At 39.8% G+C, this 25,736-nt stretch overlaps 1 protein-coding gene and 1 long non-coding RNA gene across 17 annotated transcripts in view; one reads left to right on the top strand and one right to left on the bottom strand.

Moving 5' to 3' along the window:
• plecb (plectin b) overlaps nucleotides 1-25,736 on the top strand; it is a 242,075-nt gene that overhangs the window by 147,665 nt on the left and 68,674 nt on the right. For 2 of the 16 annotated variants that reach the window (XM_059021373.1, XM_059021368.1), the window contains exon 1: nucleotides 11,615-11,744. The exons of 11 other annotated variants lie outside the window; for them this stretch is intronic. In XM_059021373.1, the coding sequence (XP_058877356.1) occupies nucleotides 11,633-11,744 (112 nt within the window). In that variant the 5' untranslated portion in view covers nucleotides 11,615-11,632. Of the gene's footprint in view, nucleotides 1-5,272; nucleotides 5,525-10,101; nucleotides 10,133-11,614; nucleotides 11,745-20,837; nucleotides 21,054-25,736 lie in introns of those variants that run through there. 3 more of the 16 variants (XM_059021374.1, XM_059021384.1, XM_059021365.1) reach the window with 3 other exon arrangements.
• Nucleotides 10,126-11,717, bottom strand: LOC117400653 (uncharacterized). Its single transcript, XR_004544235.3, has 3 exons — nucleotides 11,593-11,717; nucleotides 11,178-11,263; nucleotides 10,126-11,010 (listed from the first exon to the last, which is right to left on the bottom strand). It is a non-coding gene; the product is annotated as an uncharacterized LOC117400653 (long non-coding RNA).

The raw sequence follows: 25,736 nt of genomic DNA, 5'->3' as shown, positions 1-25,736 counted from the left end.
ATGTCTGTACCCTGAACTAAGAGACAATACATTGCATTACAGATAAATCAGTACTGAATCCCAGTCTGAAGAAAATACAGCTATGGCCAAAAGTTTTGTATCACCCTATAGAATTAACACATTTTGAGTTGAACAAAAGTCGTATGAGACATGCTGAATAATGTTACATTAACATATTGAATTACATACTGCTTTGCAGTTTCCCAAAAATTGAAAAATGAGACATTTCAAAATCTAAAAATACTGTACTACTAGTATGGCTTCCGGTGGACTTTTGCGATATCATTTGGTAGTTTCTTTGATTTCATCATGTTAAATACAAGATCAAAATTATGTTCATGTAGATTTTGTTTTAAACAATGTCTTTATTGTAGGTGATGCAAAACTTTTGGCCATAGCTGTACTACCACACTGGGAACTATGAAATCCAGGGAACTGGTAACTTAGAGAAAGCAAATTCAGTGTACTGGGATCTCAGGTCTGGAAGTGACTGTTTTTCTTTGATGTCAAATATTGTATTTAAAAAAATACAATAAAAAACAGCTGTTTTTACTTGTATTGCCGTAGAAGCATGACAGAGAACTGTCAGTGTGTGATCCCTTCCTAACATGTGCAAAGACAGATGTGTTAAAGAAGTGTAAGACAATCCACAGCATAAGGTCAGAAATGTGTGGACAGAAATGTTGCAAGCCTCAAGAAATGTGCTGCTTCAGTAGAAAATATTTACAAAGGCGTTTACAGAGTGCTGTAAAGCATGAAAGGCAATTCGAATGAATGAATGAGCAACTTCAGGATTGATGTAACGTGTGCTGTGCAAACAGGAAGCCTTGTGTCGGGCACTGTGTTTCGTGGTTTCTAATTTCTTTTATTAAGGTCAGATAATAGGGTTTATGTAATGCCTCTTTGTCCTTGTAATTTGCTGTCACAGAGAAGAGACGGAAAACATAAATCTTCTGTGCCCCTGTGTTGATGTCCCAAGCCACCAGGATTTCAAGTATATAACTCTATATACATGACATGTACAATATATATATATATATATATATATATATATATATATATATATATATATATATATATATATATAAATGACAAAAGTGTACTGTAAGAATATGTTTGAGACGTCTGTAAGAAAATTACTAGGTGGTGACTCCTGTTCATTAGATTAGTCAGCTTGCCACTGCTTTTGTTCAGACCTGAAGATTATGTTAAACCACAGCTATCGACACCAGCAATAAACCCTGATCCACAAGCAGATGAGCAGCATATATGGAAGCTACTGTAAATCAAGGTCAGTACATTGTCTTGAAACAAAAGTGCTGTCCCTCTTCCTTAATTATAAGATCTGGTACCTTTTTATTTACAAATTAAATGTGTGAAACTAAATGGAAAATGTCACAAAAGCCACCCTTTATTTGAAAGCCTGTTGGATGTACTGAACACTTCAGCTGTCAGCTGTTACTACAGAAAAAGATTATCTTATTTGGAGTGTGGAGTGTTGGAGTTTATTCTCATCTTTCAAACACGCTTTAAAAATAAAGCATTGAGAATGTGGGGCCCTGTGTGAACAAAATTAGAATGGTATAACTCACCAAATCCTTAAATGAACTAATATTATTTTCCTTGCACAAACAGTGGGGCAAACTGATGTTTGTAGTAAAGATTGCATTTCTCTGGTGGTAACAGCATGTTATGGAATATCATACCAGCATGATGAATCCATCTGTTTTACATATTCATGTAGTGACCAGCAGTATTTAGTGTTCTCCACACAGTCAGTGATTTTGTGAACATATGCCTATGAGACCGACTGTAATCTACAGTGTCCTTTATTTTTGTGAACAGACTGAATGACATGGACTGTGCCTCTTTTGATTGATGAGGAAGTTATAAAGGAATTTATGTAAGAAGTACAACATATTGTTTCTGAATGTATAAACTAGCTCGAGATAGTGTTGAGTGAGGCCTGCTCGGTCAGGAAATTCGTTTTGTGGCTGATATAGGGCTGCAACCCTAGCTGCCCTGTCCTTAGCCAGTGTCATTAGGGCTATGTATATATGGTAGGGTTTAAATGAGGCCCCTCTAACTAGACCTGTGGCCTAAATGTGTTTTTGTGCAAGCTGTTTTTTATATGCCATTGTGTTTGTGTGCATTGATGCAGGTAATTTAACAGCAATGCAAATCACCTGTCCTGTGCTTATCAGTCAAACTGTAGTCAATGAATCCACACCACATTCTGACAAGAAAACATCTGATAAACGATCCGTTCTCTTATCTCAAACCAAATAATAACCCCATAGGGTGGACTGTTTATAACAATCCAAAGCAAACTTCCAATAATGGGAGGCATCCAAAGTTACCTTTGCATTACAACTGGCCTTTCCTTTTATGTATGACCACCGTCTGGTACCACTATGTTGCATCTCATGGAGATAACCTATATAAATAAATTACAAATATATATGTATTTTTTAATAAGGGCCGAGGACTGAAATAAAATAATGAACAGCTCCCTAAAAGAAGAACAGCTGCTTATTCATGGCAAGCTGCAGAGAAGCATGTGGGTCCACGTGGATCACTTTCCTTGTAATATTACACCCTAACTGGGTCTTGTAATTATTTCACTATCTAATGAGTTCACTCAGCAGCACTAGGACCCCAACCTCCATGTGCCTTGACATTGAATTCTTTGAGAGTGAGTCTCGCCCCCCAAACAAGTTCTTTTTTTATGTTGCACTAGTAGAAGGTCACATGCACAGATGTCTGGAGTATGCAGGATCTTGTTCATGTAACACACACCAAACCTTTCAATGTGAAGAACATTGGGTCAATCCATTCAGACGTACCATTATTAGTAATTTTAGTAGTAGAAGCAGTTACTGTCTTCTTCCTAACAAACGCATTTGAATTATTCATGTTACAGTACCAGTATGTGTAATGAATGCTGTTCAAGTATTGTCCTCTAGTAAGAGCAGTCTTCTTATCAGTAACAGTAAAGCTTGTTCATAACAGTAACATAGTACTGTATAATAACCAATAATAGTTTAGGATTTTAGTTGGCTAAAGTAAATCAAGTATGCCTAATGTAAAGTTGACCGCTCGATGCCCTGTGCTTTTTTTTATGGCGTGTGATTGGCACACTATACATGCCAAAGGCCAACCATGGAGTCGTCCTGCCTTCAGTAGAAATGTCAACAATGAAAGAGCAGACAGGCCCCATATGTTTTAGTACATGGATCTTAAGGGCTCATGAAAAGATAAATATTGTACATTCAGTGCTGCAATATAGTAAACCATTCCGTGCCGTTGTTTTCATTTGAGGACAGGCTACTTTGTAATTTTGTGAAACATTTTTACGTCTAGCTTGACTGTCCTCAAAATAGGACACAGTAGTTTGTAGCCAAAACAAAAGATTAAAAAAATAAAAAATAACTTCTGTGAAGAAATTGATTTAGAATGTATCAAACTACATAAATACAGCTTGTGTTCTGATTTTTTATTTGGTACATAATGGGTTAACTTGCACTACAATAAACTAATAATGTCCTAAATATCTTAATTGATATGACTTTCAAGGAGGAAATTTGTATCTTCATCAGGGAAAATACATGCGGGAACACAAAGCCACTTTGTGGCTTGGAACTTGGTTTCAGGAGACTAGGTCTTGGGGTTTGATACAGCAAGGTTGCCTCAAACTGGGTCTCCCGGTCTCCTGGAACCAGGTTTCAAGCCACTGCCTGAAAAAGGGGCTTTGTGTTCCCTCAGCTTTACCAAACTGTAAAAAGTGAGAAAGAACATTAGTTACGTTATTTGATTTGTATTCTGCTTGGAGCTGCGTTTTGAGGAGGTACAGGGAAGTATGCAGGGTCACACATCATGTGTCTTACCTAAGAGCAGGGCAGCTGTTATCAAATCAAATCTGTCAAATCTGCTGACGGAACTCAATGGTACAACCTACTGGGCGAGTAACCCATTCCTTTACCCAGCCAGCGCACTAATACATTTACAACATTGATCTTTTTATCAGGTCTTTAGATTTGTTATTATTATTTATTATTTGCCTTTACCCAAGGCAACTTACAGAGACTAGGGTGTGTGAACCATGCATCAGCTGCAGAGTCACTTACAATTACGTCTCACCCGAAAGACGGAGCACAAGGAGGTTAAGTGACTTGCTCAGGGTCACACAATGAGTCAGTGGCTGAGGTGGGATTTGAACTGGGGACCTCCTGGTTACAAGCCCTTTTCTTTAACCACTGGACCACATAGCCTGCTATGTTCCACTGCACATATCAAATTATTCGGGTTCACACAGAAAATTGCAGTTAATAATACTAGCCTCATGAAAACCTGTTCTCGTATTATAAGAGAAAAATACTGACAAACATAAAGCTGTATAGGCCTATCCATACGATTATTTGTATTTATTTATTTTTTTTTACCAGTGCTATCGTGCATTTTAAATAAACAACTGTGCAGTTTACAGTCAGACATCTGTCAAAGTCAGCGGTAGCTCTCGTGGATATTAAAACGTCGCTACTTGTATTTCAGTACAAGTCCTACCCCCATGGTCGCACGTAACGCTTTGTTCATCTGCAAGGTATGTAGCAAAAGGCCACTGCGTGGGAGGAAGCACATACTGAAACCAGAGTACACAGCATTTATGTTGCTTTATTAAAAAGTATATTTTAGCAAGTTTAAAAAATAAAATTGCTTTAGGTTATTACTGTTTAGTTCAAATGCTATTCCTTCGGCATAACGACTACATTTTTCAGAGTTTTTTGAAAATGAAAAAAACCACACACACACACAGAGAGAGAGAGAGAGAGAGAGAGAGAGAGAGAGAGAGAGAGAGATTTTTTTAATAGGGTTAGGGTTTGCAGTTTTGTAGCAGAATGTGCTCGTCTTATTTTCTGAAAAGCAGACTTGTTTCTCATTTTACGACATAGGAATGTTTTCAGGAAACCGTGTCTGATTGGCAACAGTTGTTTCTTTCCTCTAACTGTGAATTGTTCTTTTTAAAGGAAAAGCGTTTACTAAAAAACGAGCTGGCTGGGTGAAGGGCGGTTAACTGGATTTCTTAACCCCCACCGACCCCGCCCCGATGTCTAATCACACACTCACACGTTCATCATTATGCTGGGCAGTGACTGGGAGAGCTTGGCTCCAATCACTAACCCACTAAATACACTTTTTTAAGTTGCTCAAGCCTGCTGGGTAGGGTTTGTTTTGACGTGCCTGTGTAGGTGAGCAAGTTGTAACCTACCCCCACCACCCAGCCCCCCTGCGCGCACACAAACACATGTTTCGTACGTAAAAGAATATATATATATATATCTATATATATACGACTTGGTTTTAAGGAACAGGGAGAAGTATATTGCAGCGCGTGTTTTTTTTTTTTTCTTTGGCTCTGTTGCCGTTTTCTTTTTATATATATTTTTTTCTTATATCTGATATCAACAAGAGATGGATCGTGATGATGGTAGATCGTTTATGGAAGATTTGATTCAGCAGGGTCAAGGTAGGATTCTTACAGGCAGTCTGAGGCGAATGTTTTAACTATTTGTGGGAGGTCCTCCTGTGTAATCATTCATAGTTTCGTTTTTCAGAGAGAGGCGTATTTCATTACTGTCATAGAAACTGGTTTGAACACGAGTTAGGATCTCCCAGCATCAATAATAGTAAAAAAGGTAACCTGGGGCAAAGTGTCACGTGGACCCGTGTGTGTTTAATTGATTTAAACTTTATAATGTTGATCACAGTTTTGAATGTGATTCTGTTCAGACGGACGGATACTGCGGCGGGAAATGCTTTGGTGTGGTACTACATCATTACTTAGGCAGCTGTCTGTAGCATATATATATATATATATATATATATATATATATATATATATATATATATATGTATGTTTTTAAAATGTGATTTTATTTTTAATCTTACTAAATCGGCATGAAGGTGTTTTAATATTTTACATGACTTTGTTGTAACCACCATTGTAAAACAGCAAGGTACGATGTGAAATAGGCTTATCTGTCATGAATTATACAGCAACTTTTTATACAGCATAAAAAATACTACATATTTTAATGCATGTCATTTTTGAGAAGGTGCACTATTATAAAAGGTAGTTTGTTTTAAAAAACAAATTGTTATCAGTAAATGACAGTACTTTTTTATTGACCAGCTGGTTTAAACTCTGAACACAATGTTCAGTATATGCATGTTAATACCAACACTAAACTGGTACATGCTGTAGGACTATATAATTACGGTTAGAAAACGTCTTAGAAAATAAAGAAGCAACAGTAACAGTATCAAGGCAGATACTGAGAAAAAAGAAAAAAACCTGACCAAACCAAATGAAAAAGGTCTGTAGATTCATCAAAGATGTGTTATCAATGGAGGCTGCCAGGCAAATTGAAAGCAGAGCCCTGAACTGAGCCAGTGTTAAAGAAACTGATAAAAAAATAATTAAGTTGTTCATCCCTTTGAAAAAGAGTATGCTAAATAAGTCTTGAGTTCAAAAGAAAGTTAATTATTATCAAAATCAGGAGATAATTCTACCCACATACTCCACTGGTCAGAGGGCCTAGATGGGAAAGAAGACAATCTCACATACTCTCTTCTAGTTTGGAGTAATGAGAACTGAAGAGTCAATTTAGATTTTACTGTAATTATAAACCAAAGCACGCCTCTGTCATCGTTAAGCTGATTTGCACCACACGCAGGAAGCAATACTGCCCACTGAACAGCAGTGAAGGAGTCAGCCATGGTTAACCCTTCACAGCTCATTGTCGATAATCAGTATTAATTCAGCCATGGTTAACCCTTCACAGCGCATTCTTGATAATCAGTATTAATTCATCCATGGTTAACCCATCACAGCATATTCTTGATAATCAGTATTAATTCAGCCATGGTTAACCCATCACAGCATATTCTTGATAATCAGTATTAATTCAGCCATGGTTAACCCATCACAGCATATTCTTGATAATCAGAATTAATCTGGTGGAGTCCCAGCAGTGTCACCAAAGCCCTTGGCAAAGCTGGCAACCTACAAGTGCTCCTGGTCTCCGCTCTACTTTTTCATTCGCACTCAAACCCCTTGTTAATAAACAGTCTTTTTATAGCACGTCAATATTGAGCCAAGCTTTTCCTTCCCTTGGATGCAGCTTGTCTCATCAGTCCCAATTACATCTGCAGGTTGCATTCAGGAATGAAGGCTTTTAACACAACATTGGGCAGCCCTGATTAATTGAGGCGACTGACGTTTAGTTTGCTATCCTTGGCTGGCTTTTTAAAGATGACAAGGCTGTTTAAACTCCACAGGGAATACACACACATGAAAAATGATCTCCAAGCCTTGTAACCACTGCAGTAACTTTAAAATATAGATAAATAAATTTAAAAAAAAGCTAATTACATTTTAGCTAGGAGCCCAGAGATAAAAAGCAACAGGAAATGACTGATATAAATAAAAAAATATAACAAATATAAATTCATCTGATTATTAGAAATTATGTCTGTATTATTTCTGTATATACTGAGTTAGCTGCTCAGACTGATACATCTCTTGCTGAATAATCACAGGCAACCCCACCAGGGATTGGCTGTTAATTCAACACGTGATGACTGATAACCTGTTTTCACATTGGAAGTCTGTTGCAATTGTTCCATAGAATCCAACTAACGTTATTTAATGATAAATACACTTTATTAATAAATACATGTGCTATTCAAATTATTTTACTGCATGTCCCCAGAAAGAACTGTTGTGTCACCTGATTGTTTTGGGCCCGTCCCCATTTTGGGGATACCAGATCCTTGCCCATTTATTTATTGCAAGAGTAGGGCAAGTCTTTTGGTTTCAGGGCCTGTGTGAGAGTGACCAGCCCTCTCTGAGTTCAGCTGTTTATTCTTTGGGCGAGGCCATCTTCAAGGCCATGTTAGGTCAGCCTTAACCAACTCCTGTCCTGACAGTGGCACCTTATTTTATTTTGAGTTAAACTCGCAGTTCTGTAGCATACTGATTTGGGTACTTCTGAGTTCAGTAATAGTTATTACAGTACATGGGGTGATCATATGTGTTACCGGTGTACAAAAAATAATGTCAAAAGTGACACGTAAATGATGAAGCCAGAAGTAAAACAAGTTTAACTTGAGAGAGGCTGCAGTCGGAGTGGCAGGGTGTTCGGGTTAGGTTTGAGGTGTGCTTGCAAAACTCGGTGTGCTTGCCAGCACTGTGCCACTGACTGTAACCACTGCAATTGTCCCTTCACAAGAACTCAATTCACCAACCCTGAGATTTGAGAAACAAAAGACAAAAACTAAATGGTTCCTCTTAATAAAAATGTAAAAAATATAATAGATGAATTTGTTATTTCATTGAACAGGCACAGGGAGATGATACTAAAAGCAGTGGGCTTGTATTTCACAGCAGTCTCATCACAATCTTTGGGTTCATCTGTTCTTAAAACTCAAAAGGATTTAGTACTTGCTACTTTAAGGACTCCTGTGTTGCACTGGGCTCTGCAAAGGTAACAAGAGGGGCTTTGTAAGAGAGTTTGGCAGCTCAAACACTAGTTTCCACGCTATTTAAACTTTCATATTGAGATATTGGTGATGTTTGTATGTATATAAGTGGAATTTCTTAGGTCACCAGGAAAAAGAATACTGCACAACTTCCCTTTCATTCCACAGTGGAAACAAGTTAATTGAAAAATTGCCAACCCAATAAAATCCTCCCTTTTAATGTAGCGATGACATTCCAGTGTTCCCGCTGCTGTGTCAGTGTGGCTCATCACCACGGGGACCCTGTAAGGCAGAATGCAGCTGTGCTGTGCATGGGTTTGCATGTCGTACGGTAGGTGTGCATTCACTTGATAGAGACAGAGCTGGAGTTGTCTCGCCATTGAAAAGGCTGTGATTGCATTCTGATGTGATAGTGAGTCCAAAACCACGAGGCATCTCTATAGCGGAATGTAAGTCTCTGTGGTAGCAGTAAATTCACTGTCACTTCCAAATGTAATTACTTCAGTCCTGGAGGAAGATGCTACTGTACGGGAGAGCTTGATAATTGAAGTTTTTTAAAATCACCTTTAGATCATTGTTCATCATAGGCTGGGTTATTTTAGCCAGTCTTTTACTAATTTATTAGAATAAAAGGGAATGCAGGAGTTGGCAGCTGTAATATCATGATCTTTATTTTGTGTTTGATTTTTTTCCACTGCAGACTGGTGGTACGTAATAACAGGGAAGTGGTCTGTCGCAGAATGTTTATTATATATTAGGAAGATCTGCTGTGTTATATTGAATGAAGTGTAGTAGGATGAATGTGGAGTTAGATCATGATTTAACTGTGTGATTTTCCATCTGGCCATGTATGGCGGGTCTAATTAGGCAGGTTAGCGTGCAAGGACATAGTAAACTCTTTGCTGATTGGCTGTTGAATCTATGTATTATAATGTTAAGTTATATCTGGGAAGGTCCTATTACATTTCCAGGATTGTCGTTATTGCCCTGGTTTGGGTCTCAGTCAACCTTAAAATAAAAACCACCAACATAGAAGGACCATCTGTGTAAAGATGACCACTCCAGTTAATCTCAAATGTATATCCACATGTTAACTCATCTGTATATAGACCATCTGTCTATAAAGACTGCTTCTAGATGGTCCCTTGGGTAGTCATTATAAGCAACCTCTAGTGTACATTGCAAATTTTACTTGTATGAGATGATCTGTGCATACTGCTGTACGTATTAGCTGAACGACTGATGTAACCTCACTAAATAAACTCTGTTCTTTCAAATGAGAAGCTGTAATAAGCTTCAGTGCAGACGCCAGGTTTGTATCATCACCTTCTAACTCTGACAGCATGATCATTGGATATTTTTATCCACCTCAAACTTCCACCCCCCCTCATCGTATGTACAGACACAGAGGAATAAACTGACATATCCAAGCAGAAGGTACGGGCTGTCAAAACTTCAAAAAAGGAGAGATACCAGGCAGAGCAATTCAAACATCTTCTCTTCTCCTCCATTCCTCCTTCTTTCTATCTCCTCTCATCCTGCCGTCCTCCTCCGCCTCTTCTTCCTCTGCTCTCCATGAAGATCGTACCTGGTATGTTGAAATCTCAGGCAGGTTGTGTGTGTGTGTGTGTGAAACTTTTAGAGGGTGAACGGACACCATATCTGTGACGGCCATCTATTTCGAAGCCAAATGTTTTCCATTTTTAAACGTGTCTTCACTATGGCCGACTTGAATTATGTTGAATGTACTTTTTGTTTTATTTTTAAACCACACTGCCTGTGAATGTCACCCTTCCTGTTTCACGATGGCATTTAGGCAGAGGGTGGAGGAAGAACTTAGATTCCTAACCAGATATTTGCGCAGCTAGTATACTGTACACACCTGTTGCGCTAACATAGGTCAGGTTTGACAGGGTTCTTTCTGGTTTCCAAGCAACTTGTTTATGTCTGTTGGGCAGTGTTGGGTTATAAATATTATTTGTTTTTAGACAATATCGCTTTCTTTTACATTCTGAGGGATGCCATCTTTGATTTATTTAATAAACAACATAACTAACACTGACTGATCAGAGATAAAAATCTTCCCCCAAAAAAGTGTGTGGTTTATTTGGGAAAAAAACCCGTCATTCTTTAAATTAGCTTTGTTGTGTTATTGATGGGAAGTTTTTGTGTTGCCTGGGAACTGCGCTAAGATGTTAAAAGTACTGATCTGAGCCAATTTTATTCGTAAACAGAGCTTTTGGAGCAGTAAGACTGTAGTTTCAGATGGGTCAGTCTGACCGAGAGGGGATTCCCTGCGTTTGTTCTACTTTTAAAGGCTTTGCTTTAATGGCCGTCGTCACTGGAAGAACTGGTTGTCCTCTTTGAAACTGTGAGGCACCTTTGTTATTTTGAGGCAGGGGGGAAGACTGCATATGGTTTCATTTAGCCTAGGGCTTAATACACGCTAGAAAAGAAAGGTCACAGAGACTGGAGAGTTTCCAAAAAAAGTTTTTAGACCGAAGCCATTTGTTGAGAGAAAGGAAAGATAGAAAGAAGGAATAAAAAAAAACGTTAGAAAATAGTCTGAAATCTGTATACAAGAATAGTAGTGTAATAAAAAGGAACAAATGTAAAGTTGCTATGTATTTACTCACACTCCAGCTCCCAAAGCGAGGACACTCTCCATAGAACAGCCTCATATATTATTTACTGAGCCAGACGGCAGTGACTCCGCAGCCTGCTGTAATAAAAATAGATGAATGCGTAAACATACAAGCACAGGAGCGGTGCAGGGAGGAAGGATTTGTTGAGAAAGCAGAGCTGAAACACGAGCAGCACACTGTATCTGCACTGCAGACTCTGAGCTGCTAAAAGAAGAAAAGAAAAGGGAAGGGCTGGTAACTACTAACTAGTAGGAGGGAGGGAACAGCACTGCCATCAGTGAGTAAATTGCTGCGAGGAGGGGGGCTCTTTCTGTCTCGCTCTCACTCTCTTGCCTCTTTCTCCTGTCCGAGAGCAAGCAAATTCTGCTTTGCTTTTAAAAACAAAAAGACCCCCCCTTCATCCCACCTGTAGTCGGCCTGCACTCCCCCTCTTCCTCCGGGTCCTCATGCCGGTGAATCCCCCTGGAAACTCTTTCCCAGCACTGGTGGTGCTCGGCCACATTGTCACTTTGGTGGTTGTTTGGCACTGGAGAAAACGCAAGAAGAAGAATAGTGAAGGTAAGTTCTGGGTTTTAATGAAAACAAATAATGTAAGAGGCAAAAAAACAAAACAAAAAACAGTAGCCTTGATCAGAGTACAAAATGTACAATGTCATCCTGTCAGTGCCTCGCTCCCTCTCCCTCTCCCTCTCCCTCTCGGTCTCCTTTCCGCTCTCTCTCTGTTAACCCTGTAACTGCTGGTTGGAATATGTTGAGCTTAAGCGTCAGTGTTTCTTTGCAGACCTTATACATTAACCCATTAGTTGCCGTCTTAAAAAAAAAAAAAAAAAAAATTGTAGTGACTGAGTAGAGCTCAAAAGCAAGCTATTGTACAGTGTAAACTTTATTCTAACTTTTGGATTTTTTTTAAGAAGTGTTTTAAGAACTTTTATTTTGGGTTTGTTGCGAATAGATACTGTGTTATTATGCAAGGGGTGTTGGACACCACCCTTCCCAATTTGTAAATGAGGATTGTGTTTTGGAAGGATGTATTTGCATATATGGAAATTATGATTCATACTTTTTTTTATACACACAATTTCACATCTGTCCATTACAGGTGTTTTGAGAAAAAATACATGTTTTTTTATCTGTAAAATTCATGTTTATTATATTTGTATTATATTTTAACTGATAAAGTATATATTTTTATATCAATTTGTAATTTAACAGTGCAACAAAACAAAAGGGAAGTACAGTAGTGTAAATCTAATTGTAAAATATATATATTGTACTTTTTTATATATCTTTTCCCTGTATTTTAATATAAAGAGGTAAAGAGGAAGTTTGCTGAGAATTTTATGTTGGATGTATACTGGATATCCTACATATTTGATAACAATGTTTTTTGAAGCTGTTTAAAAGAAAGTACCCGTCTCCAGCACTACCTTTTAACCTTGAAGTACTGCACAGGAGTCGTCACTGTATCTGGCTGGCATTTACTTCTGAGCACTGTTGGGAAATGTACTGCCTATTGATTGAATTAGCCCGTTTTCCATCTGATGGCTGCAAAGCATTGGTTTCCTATTCTGTTTTGGCTGGATACTGCGATGCGGGTCCTGGTGTGGGTGGAGGCATTCTTTAATTATTAGACTCAGCGGCTGTGCCACAAGCTGGACTCCCTCCTGCTTCCTCCAGTGACTCACAATAGAGGCTGTTTGCCCTTCGTTGCTCCGTGCGGCATGTTGGATGGTCTTTTCAGACTAGGCTTAAGAGTCAATTCAGTCTGTTTTTCACTAGCTACCATATTGAATGTCCTGGCAGGAGACAGGCAGCATGTGTTGTGATGAACAGCAGGCTCTGCTTGCTCCCAGTTATCTGCTCTTACCTCTAGGCTACATTGCTTTATCCAAGCTAGGCTAAACAAACTTAGTAAGTGTTGATTAGTGGCCACTCACAGCGAATCAATGATTGAAAAGGAAATCCTATGAGCGAGTGACAGAGTGAAAACCCTCACATATCAACAGTGTTTATTCTTGTGATGTATTTGATGAAAATAGCTTATTTATTTGGTACCGGTACTTGTTCTCATTCATTTCCATATTCTACTGTTTGAAATGTGCAGAATTATTCCAGTAACTACAGTTTAAGTGTTTTGTTGCCACTGTGAGAAGCTCATTTCAACAGAATACTGCGAATTGCAATTTTAAGCAATGAAATGTTGGAATTGATTGAAAGGGAACGGGAATGGGGATTGGAATTGGGAATTGATGATGTAACTTAAAAAAGAGGATGATGAGTAAGTAGATTCAAGAAACTGCACAGAGTCCTTTTCTTCAGTCAGTTGTTAGGTTTATTGAAATATGCAGGGAGTCTGGTCCCAGGTACAGGACAAACAGAATACTCGTTCTTACAATTGTTGCATGACATTAAATACCCTTCTGCATAGGTGTCTCTCTCCTCCTCTTTCTCTGACACTTAACCAATAGAAAAGGTACAACTCATTATCATTATGTGTGTGTGTGTGTGTGTGTGTGATCTAGTGTGAAGATCTCTGAACTCAGTGCATTCTTCAGACCCTGGTGCCACAAAGGTCCATACATCTGGTTTTTGTCATCTTCCTTGTTCCTATCTCTCTGATTTGCCTAAGACCCTTTGATCCCAGTGGCACTATCTCTTTGGATCTCTCTGAAGTCTTAGAGCCTGGTCTCTTCTTTTGGTCCCCTTGAAAACTAGCTTTATGACCCCCTCATAAACCAGCTGTATTTCTAAGCAAAAACTTCTTTAACTATTTTTATACCCCAGTGGACTCCCCGAAGGGCAAACTTCTTTCATGTCAGGGCTGGAGATCAAAGGACTTGTTTGTACAGCCGTGTGCTGCTGGCCAGCCATTTGGGGTAACTTCTCTACCACATCTACTTCCAATGTGCAGTTGTTTAAGTATAGTTAAATATACGTTAACTTGGTGTTTTTCTCAGCTCTCTGCTACCATCCATTGCTCAATGAAGCTGCTTGCTTGCTCGGAGTCAATGCAGTGCAAGTATCTATATACCCAGAGTATATAGCCAGCTTTCATCTATCACAGCAGTGCTTGCATTTTTGGAACTAACAGTTTTTTCTATCCAATGTTAAATCACTTTTCAGAAAAATAACATGAATACAGCCGTCATTCCTCGTGCGTAGCAAACTGCTATTCAATACTTGTTCCATGTTTTCCAACAATTGATTTTACAAAGGAAATGGAATTTATAAAAAGGAATTGACCCCAGCCCTGCTTAGTAGCATTGCTTTTTCAACAAACGTCTAGTTTCCTGCCTGATCGCTTTCACCTAATGCTCACCGTGTGTATGTGTGTGAAAGGTGTTTACTTTTACGATGGCCTATGAAGCAATACATATTCAAACAACAAAGCACAGGTGTGTTTGTCTTTGTTTATATTGCTTGCATAGCACTTTACTCTTTACACAGGGTGTTTCCAGGGTGTTTCCAGGGTATTTCATTTGGTTCCATGGTAGTCGCTGTTTCAAGGTGTGTTTTATTTTCATCCTTGTGATAACTCCAAGTTAACCCAATGCTATTTTTCTTAGAACTTGCATGGGCTGGTCAAGATATAAAGTTCTGCATGAGGTCAGTGGAGAGAGTGTAAACTGACAAACAAAGCAAGGTTAATTAATAGTTACTGCGGTGTGGGGGCGGTTACACCAAACTCAGAATTTAAAACGCTTTAGTAAGGGTTAATGTTAGCTTCATTGTTAAAACACATTGCTGTCTTCCAGGGCTTTGGCAGAGTAAATCTGGTCAGCTGTTGCTTTCCAGACACTGATATAAGCTTGATGACCGTTGTAATATTAATTCCTGGACCTGCTATCATCTCTTTTGTGATTCACAGCCTAGATACTGTACATGAAGGGAACTGTGGCAAGAGTACTCCATTATTCCCATTGGCTCTGGAGACCTTTCATAGGCGATCGAGGGAGTTACTTACAGTAACTGGTGGTTATTCACATCTGTGAAAAACTTTTATAGATAGTAATCAGAGGTTATTATTATTATTATTATTATTATTATTATTATTATTATTATTATTAATAATAATAATAATAATAATAATAATAATAATAATAATAATAATAATAATAATAATAATATTGTTAAATTATTATTGTTAAATTATTTAATAGACGCTTTTATCCAAAGTGACTTACAGAAATTAAACAAAATATAAACAGTATATAAGTTGCAGGCAAAAAAATACAAACACATATACATAATATATAGAAAACAAATATAAATAAAGTAAAATACAGGGGCTCCTGAGTGGCGCATCCGGTAAAGGCACTCTGTGTGGAGTGCAGGATGTGCCCTATAGCCTGGAGGTTGCCGGTTCGAGTCCAGGCTATTCCATTGCCGACCGTGGATGGGAGTTCCCAGGGGGCAGCACACATTTGGTCGAGTGTTGCCTGGGGGGTGGTTTAGATTGGCCAGGGTGTCCTCGTCTCATCGCGCACCAGCGACCCCTGTAGTCTGGCCGGGCGCCTGCAGGCTTGCCTATAAGCTGCTCGGAGCTGCGTTGTCCTCCGATGCTGTAGCGCCGAGGTGGCTGCGTGGTGAGTCTGCAGTGTGATAAGAAGAGGTCTGCTGACGGCACACGCTTCAGAGGGCAGTGTGTGTTCGTCTTCGCTGCTCCCGAGTCAGCGCAGGAGTGGTAGCAGTGAGCCGAGCTTAAATAATAATTGGATATCCTAAATTGGGAGAAAATAATAAAAAATAATTGGCTACTAAATTTAAAAAAAGGGAAAATACAAAGATTGAATGCGTGGGTTTTGAGAAGACAGCGGAAAGCAGTAAAAGACTGAACAGTCCTGAGGATAACCAGTCAAGGGAAGAGGATGAGCGAGCACGGGAGGAAAGAGAGTGAAGAGGATGAGCGAGCACGGGAGGAAAGAGTGAAGAGGATAAGCGAGCACAGGATGAAAGAGTGAAGAGGATGAGCGAGCACAGGAGGAAATAGAGTGAAGAGGATGAGCAAGCACGGGAGGAAAGAGTGAAGAGGATAAGCGAGCACAGGATGAAAGAGTGAAGAGGATGAGCGAGCACAGGAGGAAAGAGAGTGAAGAGGATGAGCAAGCATGGGAGGAAAGAGTGAAGAGGAGGTGCAAGCACGGGAAGAAAGAGAGTGAAGAGGATGAGCAAGCACAGGAGGAAAGAGAGTGAAGAGGATGAGCGAGCACAGGAGGAAAGAGAGTGAAGAGGATGAGTGAGCACAAGAGGAAAGAGAGTGAAGAGGAGGTGCAAGCACGGGAGGAAAGAGTGAAGAGGATGAGCGAGCACGGGAGGAAAGAGAGTGAAGAGGATGAGCGAGCACAGGAGGAAAGAGAGTGAAGAGGATGAGCGAGCACGGGAGGAAAGAGAGTGAAGAGGATGAGCGAGCACAGGATGAAAGAGTGAAGAGGATGAGCGAGCACAGGAGGAAAGAGAGTGAAGAGGATGAGCAAGCATGGGAGGAAAGAGTGAAGAGGAGGTGCAAGCACGGGAAGAAAGAGAGTGAAGAGGATGAGCAAGCACAGGAGGAAAGAGAGTGAAGAGGATGAGCGAGCACAGGAGGAAAGAGAGTGAAGAGGATGAGTGAGCACAAGAGGAAAGAGAGTGAAGAGGAGGTGCAAGCACGGGAGGAAAGAGTGAAGAGGATGAGCGAGCATGGGAGGAAAGAGAGTGAAGAGGATGAGCGAGCACAGGAGGAAAGAGAGTGAAGAGGATGAGCGAGCACAGGAGGAAAGAGAGTGAAGAGGATGAGCGAGCACGGGAGGAAAGAGAGTGAAGAGGATGAGCGAGCACAGGAGGAAAGAGAGTGAAGAGGATGAGCGAGCACGGGAGGAAAGAGAGTGAAGAGGATGAGCGAGCACGGGATGAAAGAGTGAAGAGGATAAGCGAGCACAGGATGAAAGAGTGAAGAGGATGAGCGAGCACAGGAGGAAAGAGAGTGAAGAGGAGGTGCAAGCATGGGAGGAAAGAGAGTGGAGAGAAGAATTTTGTGGAGCAGAATTTTGAATAAGTTGAAGAGGGCGAATAGCCAAAGCAGGGAGACCAGCAGGAGAGAGTTACAATAATCCAATCTAGAAAGAACAAGAGCTTGGACCAGGAGTTGAGTGGAATAAGCAGATAGAAAAGAGCAGATTCTATAGCTGTTGATAAGAAAGAAACAACAAGTATGTGTTAGTGAAGAGATCACATCAGAACATTGTCTTTATTAAGTTTTTATGTGCATTTTTAATGAAGATATGGTGTTGATCTGGGAGGGTCAGGATGAGTTTAACCATACATATTCAATACTCTGTGTTGTGCAATGCTCCTGAAAACTTGCTCAAATTGTCTACAGGGAAATGTGTTATTCACATGGATTGCTGTGAACTTCAAAATGACTTGCCCTGCCCTGCCCTGGCTTGAAAGGGCTGTTTGGGCTTCAGGTTTCACTTGGCTTACAGGTCATTTCAGGAATGGCTTAAAATAAAAGTGGTTCAGGGATCTCTATACACCTTGTCTCCAAGAAGCATTCCGTCTCGACCTCCCAGTTGCTGAATGTTTGGTAGCTGTGCCACTTAGAAACTAGGGCCCCTGCATGTTCTTTGGTGGTCCCATGGCTTCAATGAGAACTCTGCTTGGGTTAGGACAAGGCTCCTCTGTGGAGCTGTCCTGGGTAACAAACACGTTGGCTGGATTTTCTGTAGAGAACTATGGGGTCTGTGAGGAGACGGTCTTTTTGTCATGTTTAACCATTGTGACCTTGTCCTGTAGCTAATTAAAGTCTGATTAAAGTTATTTGATCATTTATAAATCTGTGTGCCCCTAATTACTACTGATAAATGTTTACTGCTGTCTATAATGCAACAGGTGGCGTTTCTCATTCCTGAGGGAGTCTCCTAAGAGGTTAATGACTGAGAGCTTTCTTCTCTTCAGTGTGTGTTCGGTGTTATCAGTGAACCAATGTACTCGAAACAGTGCTGTGTTATTCTGAAGAGATGCATATCTGTGCCAGCGAGAGGGAACCTGTTTGGAAGATGCATGTTTCCTGGATACCATCCTAACAGCAATCTTTTTTTCCTTACCACGTTTCACACCATACCTGGTTTCCAGCTGAAAGAATGAGGACCTGCTGGATAGCATGTAGGGGCCAGCGGTAAAAATCAAACAAAGACAAGAATGTTTTTTTCATTTCATTATCAGTACTGCTCTGATTAGTGCTAGTTATGGAGTGGTATACACTGCTGTAGGTATGCAAGCTATGAACAAAAATGACTAGCTTCCAAAAATAATAGCGTGAGGTGCAGACTGCCTTTCAGCTATAGGTGTTCGCTGGTGCTTGCTCTTGCCTAGGGCCTCATGTAGTGGTTGACAAAACAGATGTAGACTGCAAGAGTTCATTGAATCAACTTCAACATTTCATTTAGGCTGTCAAACCACCTCCATACCATGTATGAATGATGGCTTATTTATTATCACCTACTACATCCTAAATCATCGTTCTGCTTTTCTATTTTTGTTAACTTTTCTTTAGAGATGTACTTTGTAAAGCAGTCCATAGCTGCTCAAGTTCTGTCACACTCACTGTCGTCCCCAGAGACCCCAACAGAACTGTCCATTGGATCTGGTTTCAAACCCGATTGAAACCCTGCCTGTTCTCAACAAGTAATTATGTTCCAGGCTTTAACCTTCTCACAATGAACTACAGAATGAACAGATATAAAATACACTCTTTTTGTTGGCTATGCAAACTTGGAACAGTCAAAAAGTTATGCAAAACTTGACACAGGCTTTTTGATTACAGTATCCCCCCGGTTCAAACAGGTTTGATTTAACATGGGAAATATGTAGATGGCCCTTCTCTCTAGTCTGCTGGGAGCTGTGGGGCAGCCTCTGCCTCTAAGCTCACCCTCAGACACGGCTACCCTTCTCTCTACTCTGCTGGGAGCTGTGGAGCAGCCTCTGTCTCTAACCTCACCCTTCGACACGGCTTCCCTTCTCTCTACTCTGCTGGGAGCTGTGGGGCAGCCTCTGCCTCTAACCTCACCCTCTGACACAGCTACCCTTGTCTCTACTCTGCTGGGAGCTGTGGGGCAGCCTCTGTCTCTAACCTCACTCTCTGACACGACTACCCTTCTCTCTACACTGCTGGGAGCTGTGGGGCAGCCTCTGTCTCTAACCTCACTCTCTGACACGACTACCCTTCTCTCTACACTGCTGGGAGCTGTGGGGCAGCCTCTGTCTCTAACCTCACTCTCTGACATGGCTACCCTTCTCTTTACTCTGCTGGGAGCTGTGGGGCAGCCTCTGCCTCTAACCTCACTCTCTGACACGGCTACCCTTCTCTCTACTCTGCTGGGAGCTGTGGGGCAGCCTCTGCCTCTAACCTCACCCTCTGACACGGCTACCCTTGTCTCTACTCTGCTGGGAGCTGTGGGGCAGCCTCTGCCTCTAACCTCACCCTCTGACACGGCTACCCTTCTCTTTACTCTGCTGGGAGCTGTGGGGCAGCCTCTGCCTCTAACCTCACCCTCTGACACGGCTACCCTTGTCTCTACTCTGCTGGGAGCTGTGGGGCAGCCTCTGCCTCTAACCTCACCCTCTGACACGGCTACCCTTGTCTCTACTCTGCTGGGAGCTGTGGGGCAGCCTCTGCCTCTAACCTCACCCTCTGACACGGCTACCCTTGTCTTGACCCAAATGCATATTAATTAGATGTTCTGCCTTTAGGAAGTTTTACTTGATTGCAGTCAATGAAAACATCAAAGGCTTACAAAAATGTATAAGGAGTAGAACGTGACAACAAGGACTGTTTGAAGAGAATAAGAAAACATTCAAACTCTGAAATATATTTATTTAATTATTTGACTTTCTTAAACACATGAATTCAGAAGCATTTTAAACCCTCCCCTGATATCGACTGCTAGTTCTCTGTTGAAGGTAGGGAAAGTAAAAGACGATTGTTCATGGAATAAATGACATCGTGTTTACTATTATGAAATGTTTATTTTAGTCTCCTGATTTAATATACATATGTAAACCTTCAAAACAATGAATATGATGGCATTTGTAAAATATAGCTGTTTTGGGGGTGTGTGAAAAATAATAATTTAAAACTAAAGTATTTGTATCGGTTCAGTCTGAACAGCTTAAAACATAACCCCTTTTTTATATCTTTAAACAAAACACCCTCTCTGCAGCCGTTATTGCATAGTGTAATATTTCGTATAATTCAGTATTTTCAGCTTCTTTGTTTATGGTGAATTGGTTATATTTTATATTTAAGTTCTTGTTTTGTTAAGGCTTATTTTGTTTTTAAAAATGTATTGTGTACCAAGATCTATGCATTTTATGTCTCAATTTTTAAATGTTTATGTGTAAGAAGGAAAAAACCACGGTGTAAGTATAGCGTAGCTTCAGTCATTACATTTACCAGCTATGAATAAAAACAAGTCAGGCGGAGGTGGGTATCAGCGCAACGCTCTGTTGTTGTTTGTTTTAGAGTCGGTTTATTCTTCAAGGAATGGGCAGGGCTTTGAAAGGAAAGAACTATTGTAATTGGATACAGCTGCATGCATGTGTTTTCTTCCCGTAATGCAAAACGAGAGAGAGAGAGAGAGAGAGAGAGAAAAAAAAAACTAGGCGGGTTATAGTATTCACTTCTGTACTATAAAGTTACGGTTGGCCAGTCAAGTTACAAAAGTCAGCGGCCACTTACAGAAATGGAGGGTGCCCAACATCTTACAGAAGCGACAACGCCGTGGCAGCGCACCGTAACACGTCAAATGATTTACGAGAGAGCAAACTACCTGCACGAGATGTCCGTACACGAGACGAGCTGCTACCTGTACAACAAGCTGTGCTGTGCAGGTAAGTACAGCTGCCGTCCTCTCCAAACGGGGCGTTTCCACCGAAAAGGAGGCGTGTTTGGATAATCTCTTAACTCTATGGGTGCGTCAAACGGAGATCATTCTGCTTGCTGACCGAAGTGGCATTCTTAATCGAAAGCGCTCGACAGAATCTTCTTCTTCTTCTTCTTCTTCTTCTTATTATTATTATTATTATTATTATTATTATTATTATTATTATTATTATTGTTGTTTTAAAGAACATAACATTAAAGTAAGAAACATGGTTATTGGTTTATATTTTAATATAGTTCTGGCATATGTTAGCAATTTTAATATACAGTAGACGCATTTGCAGTGATAAAGTGCATTATTTTTTAAAACATGCAATCTATAATGCAAACTGTACGGGCATACTACAGCCATGGCCAAATGTTTTACATCACCCTATAAAATGAACTAATTTGGGTTCATAAAGTCGAATGAAATTCTAAATGGAAACCCAGGACCACATTAGAGTTGCCAGCTTCTCTTCTTTCACCAGATATGTATAGACTTATACATTAAAAAACAAACAAACACACACATTTGACATTTCCAGGGTTTCAAACACACACTTTAATTACCACATATTTAAATTCCCCTCAGAACAGAGTAAGACAAGTCAAAATAAAAACTCATTGAGACAGATTCTTCAAGTAGAACTGTGGTCAAAACAAGCTATGTTCTCTTTCAGGTCCTGCACAGCTGCTCCAAAGAGCTTCTCAATTACAGGAGCACAGTCTCTGCTTGTGTGAGACTCGTGTGTTGGCTTTTAAATTGTATTTGAGATCTCAGGAATTACTTCTAAAAAGTAATAATACAAACACTATTTTCCACTGTGTGAAGGATCACTGTCTACCTAATAAGACACCTAAAAGAAGAATATGTCATATTTAAAAGTATTAATTTTCTACATTTGTTTCACTGTGAACACAATACAGTATTCACGTTCATATATATATATATATAGAGAGAGAGAGAGAGAGAGAGAGAGAGAGAGAGAGAGAGAGATATGCTGGAATAATTTACAGCTTCCACCCAGTTATTTAGTGGCAGTTCAGCACTAAGATGAAAGTTTTAGAGGTAAATGTTTTGATGATTGGAAGCCAGGAACCAGACGGCCAATGGAACTGAATGAGTTTCCTTCCAAGCAGGGCTTCTTGGCACCTTATCTACCAGAGGTTACTGTGGTATTAATCAGCACTAATTCAGACAGAATGATCTGGGGGCATATTCTGAAGTAGTGTGACCCAGAGGGAAAGTGATCCTACCTCCCCACCCAGTGGCAAGTCTGGATCCTAGCACATATGAGATATAGTAATTATTATTTTTTTTATTATTAATTCATAATCTTCTTAGTTTACTGTTCTTACGCCACTTTTTTTCACCTGGTTCCCCATTCAACTGCATCCTTTTAAGTGCAACATGCATTACCTTAAATGTTGCAATTAAAAATCTGGTGGAAAGGTGTGTGGGTGAGGTATATTATTATTATTTGTTTATTTAGCAGATGCCTTTATCCAAGGCGACTTACAGAGACTGGGTCTGTGAACTATGCATCAGCTGCAGAGTCACTTACAATTACGTCTCACCTGAAAGACAGAGCACAAGGAGGTTAAGTGACTTGCTCAGGGTCACACAATGAGTCAGTGGCTGAGGTGGGATTTGAACCGGGGACCTCCTGGTTACAAGCCCTTTTCTTTAACCACTGGACCACACAGCCTCCTATATTACACGTTATTATTTTTTTTACAAGATTATTTATCTGCTGTACTCTGTGTAAATCATACTGACATTCCAGTGTGTGTGTGTGTGTGTGTGAGAGAGAGAGTGCTAAAGCAAAGTGGTGAGGAATTGAGCTTGTAGACAATGATGGAGGCTTGGGTGTTCATTTTTTTATTTTTTATTTGATAAAGCAAGTGTTAAAAGGACTGTTGTTTATTCTTCCTGTTGAGTCAGTTTATTCTGTTTATGTTGCTTCTAATTCCAACCACAACTCTAAAGATAACGGCTCCTTTAATAGCTTTGATTTATTTAGGCGTTGCCATGGAAACCAAGTTACAGTATTTTACCATATGTTTGAGCAATGGAATATATATTCTTGGTTAAAGTTACATAAAAAGAACAACCAAGAAAGAATAGTAAGTATGGAAAGTAAAGAAAGTAGCCACAGTAGTATAAACCAGCATCTGTGATGTAATTTTAAATGCAGTGCATTCAAATTGCCAGCAGAGGGAGTGCTGAATTTGAAGTAACAAGATCTGTCAACAGCAGGGGATTGTCTGCGGTTTGTTTTAAGTACACAAGGCACAGGATCAGGGATTAGGAGCATGTCTGTGTCTCCCTGTTCTTGCAGGTGTTTTTGTAGCTACACCACTCTGCCTCCAAAGAGAAGTGTGAACTGCAGCAGCACGGGTGGGAGGCAGCACATCTCATTGCTGTCTTTAACAGCCTCTTGAGCTGTTTGCTCCCCTGTAAAGTATCATTTTATTGTAATCATTGATACAGAATTTGTAGCCTTTACATGCATGGAATACATGTGTGTCTAATGTAAATAAATATATATATATATATATATATATATATATATATATATATATATATATATATATATATATATATAATTAAACCTGGTTAGCGTCACTTAAGATCCTGTTTCCTGTTGCTGTTCAACACGTCGCATTTTGCAATATATAAATAAACCACAATATTAAAAGGTACATTTATTTATGTGTTCTTGACAAGATGTTAAACAACAAACCGGTAACTGTTTTTGAAAACTAGTTTGAAAAAAAAATTGGTAAAACAGTAAATGCAGACTTTTATGTGAACAAAACTAATGCAGTACTAGAACTGGTGGATCTCGGAGATCTATAAAGCGATCTATAAAGTGAATTCCTGCTTTGTGCCTGTGTGATTTTATCTAAACTCTGCATTCGGGGGCAGGGAGGGGGTGGCCTGAATGCTCAGTGTAAAGTCTTCTGTGTGTTATCAAGCCCTGCATTCTGGTTAAAATGATTCATATCTCTGTAATACATCACTGCTTGTGGGTGTGTGTGCTAAATCATTATTTTTTTGCAAGCATTCCTTTCCCCAGGGCTGGGCAGCCAGCACACGCTCTCGCTTACAGCTCTGATAAGTGACAGCAGGATAGAGCCAGGCACGGTAATGAGCGGTGCGGCTGGGGAATAGAACAGTGTCGACTCTGCCCCGCTGACTGCATCAGGTGGGCACACCCATGACAGGAATGTGAATAAGTAACAGCCGGGGCTATGAAAATATTATCATGGATTCACTTACATAGCGCCACAAGGGCAAATTCTGATCTAGGTCCGAATTGAGCATACCGGTCAAAGAAAAGTATTTTGGACTTATCTGAATATACAGTATGTAAACTCTGTCATCTCTATCACTCTGTCTTTGATAAGTCTTCTTACTTTTACTCTTGCCTTTACAATATAAAAGGCCCTCATAAAGCACTTGTTTCTGTGAATCTTTTTAAACTGCTTAATGATGGTTCTGTAATGTAACCTAGTTTAAAATGTGGGTCACTGGTTGAATAATGATGAAAGTCAAACTAGCTGTTTTTGTTGCCCAAAGCAATCCATTTGGTGTTGTAAATATTACAGGTAGGTCACCTGTGGTACACAATCATAGTTGGTGTGGATTAGGAATTATGTCAGCTACTGATTTCACTCATACTTGTCTGAAATAAGACAACTGGATATAGATATCCATTCACTAGACTGAAAGCTGGATTTAGTATGAGCAGTATTTGAATAGGCACCCTACGTTTGCATGTTAAACAAATCTGAGAGGAAATAGATGACAGCAGAATATATTGGTTTATGTTTCAAATAATGCTTTTATAACATCAGGTAACGCCTTGGATAAAAGGCCAAGTAAATAGATAATAACAATAGGAATAATAAGGTACACTGGTGTCTTTGAAATATATGTTTGATTTAGTGTAACGTTTCCCTGAATTTATTTTGTGAAAGTAGAAGCATGGCATGACCGTTCTAAAACAACCAATAAAACTTATCGCAATGCAGTCGTTTCTTGCTTTTATTGATAGTTTTAAAAATCTGAAAGTTAATTTATTTATTTTTTTTACTCCCACCCCTCAAAACTTTGCCCTTGCTGCCGTCTGTTGAACTCTGCTGTTGTTTTTTGAAAATAAATTCATTTCTACTCGTACTGTACTTGTACTGGCCACTCCATCAATTCCCCTGATATTGCTCAGTTCAAATGTCTTTTCAGCTTTAAAAAGTGCTACTGCACCAACATTATAATTAAGCTAAAAGGTTGCGGGCTACAGTTGTTATTGAAAAAGGGGAGGGAAGTAAAATACTTTATGTAAGGATTCTAGGTATGCGAGAAAGTTACAAAGTAAGGCATGTAGGTAACTCAGTCAGGTAGAGTAAGAATGGAGCTGGTCTCATTGAGTAGACTTTCACACCGTTAACTGTTCATTATTCCCTTTGTTACCACTGTGTGAGTAGGAGTGGTTTTGCACGTACCCCACCCCATAGGTTTCCCATTGTTCTGGTTATTATGGATTATCTGTTGCCCTTTTGATTTCAAGTGAGGTCCATTTACAAAAAGTAGTCACAGTTGATTGCCACAAAGATAACCACGTCACCTTGATTCGAGGCATTGT

This window comes from Acipenser ruthenus, chromosome 4 (assembly GCF_902713425.1).
Source record: "Acipenser ruthenus chromosome 4, fAciRut3.2 maternal haplotype, whole genome shotgun sequence".
Classification (NCBI taxonomy): Eukaryota; Metazoa; Chordata; class Actinopteri; order Acipenseriformes; family Acipenseridae; genus Acipenser; species Acipenser ruthenus.
This window is presented reverse-complemented; position numbering and strand designations above follow the sequence as displayed.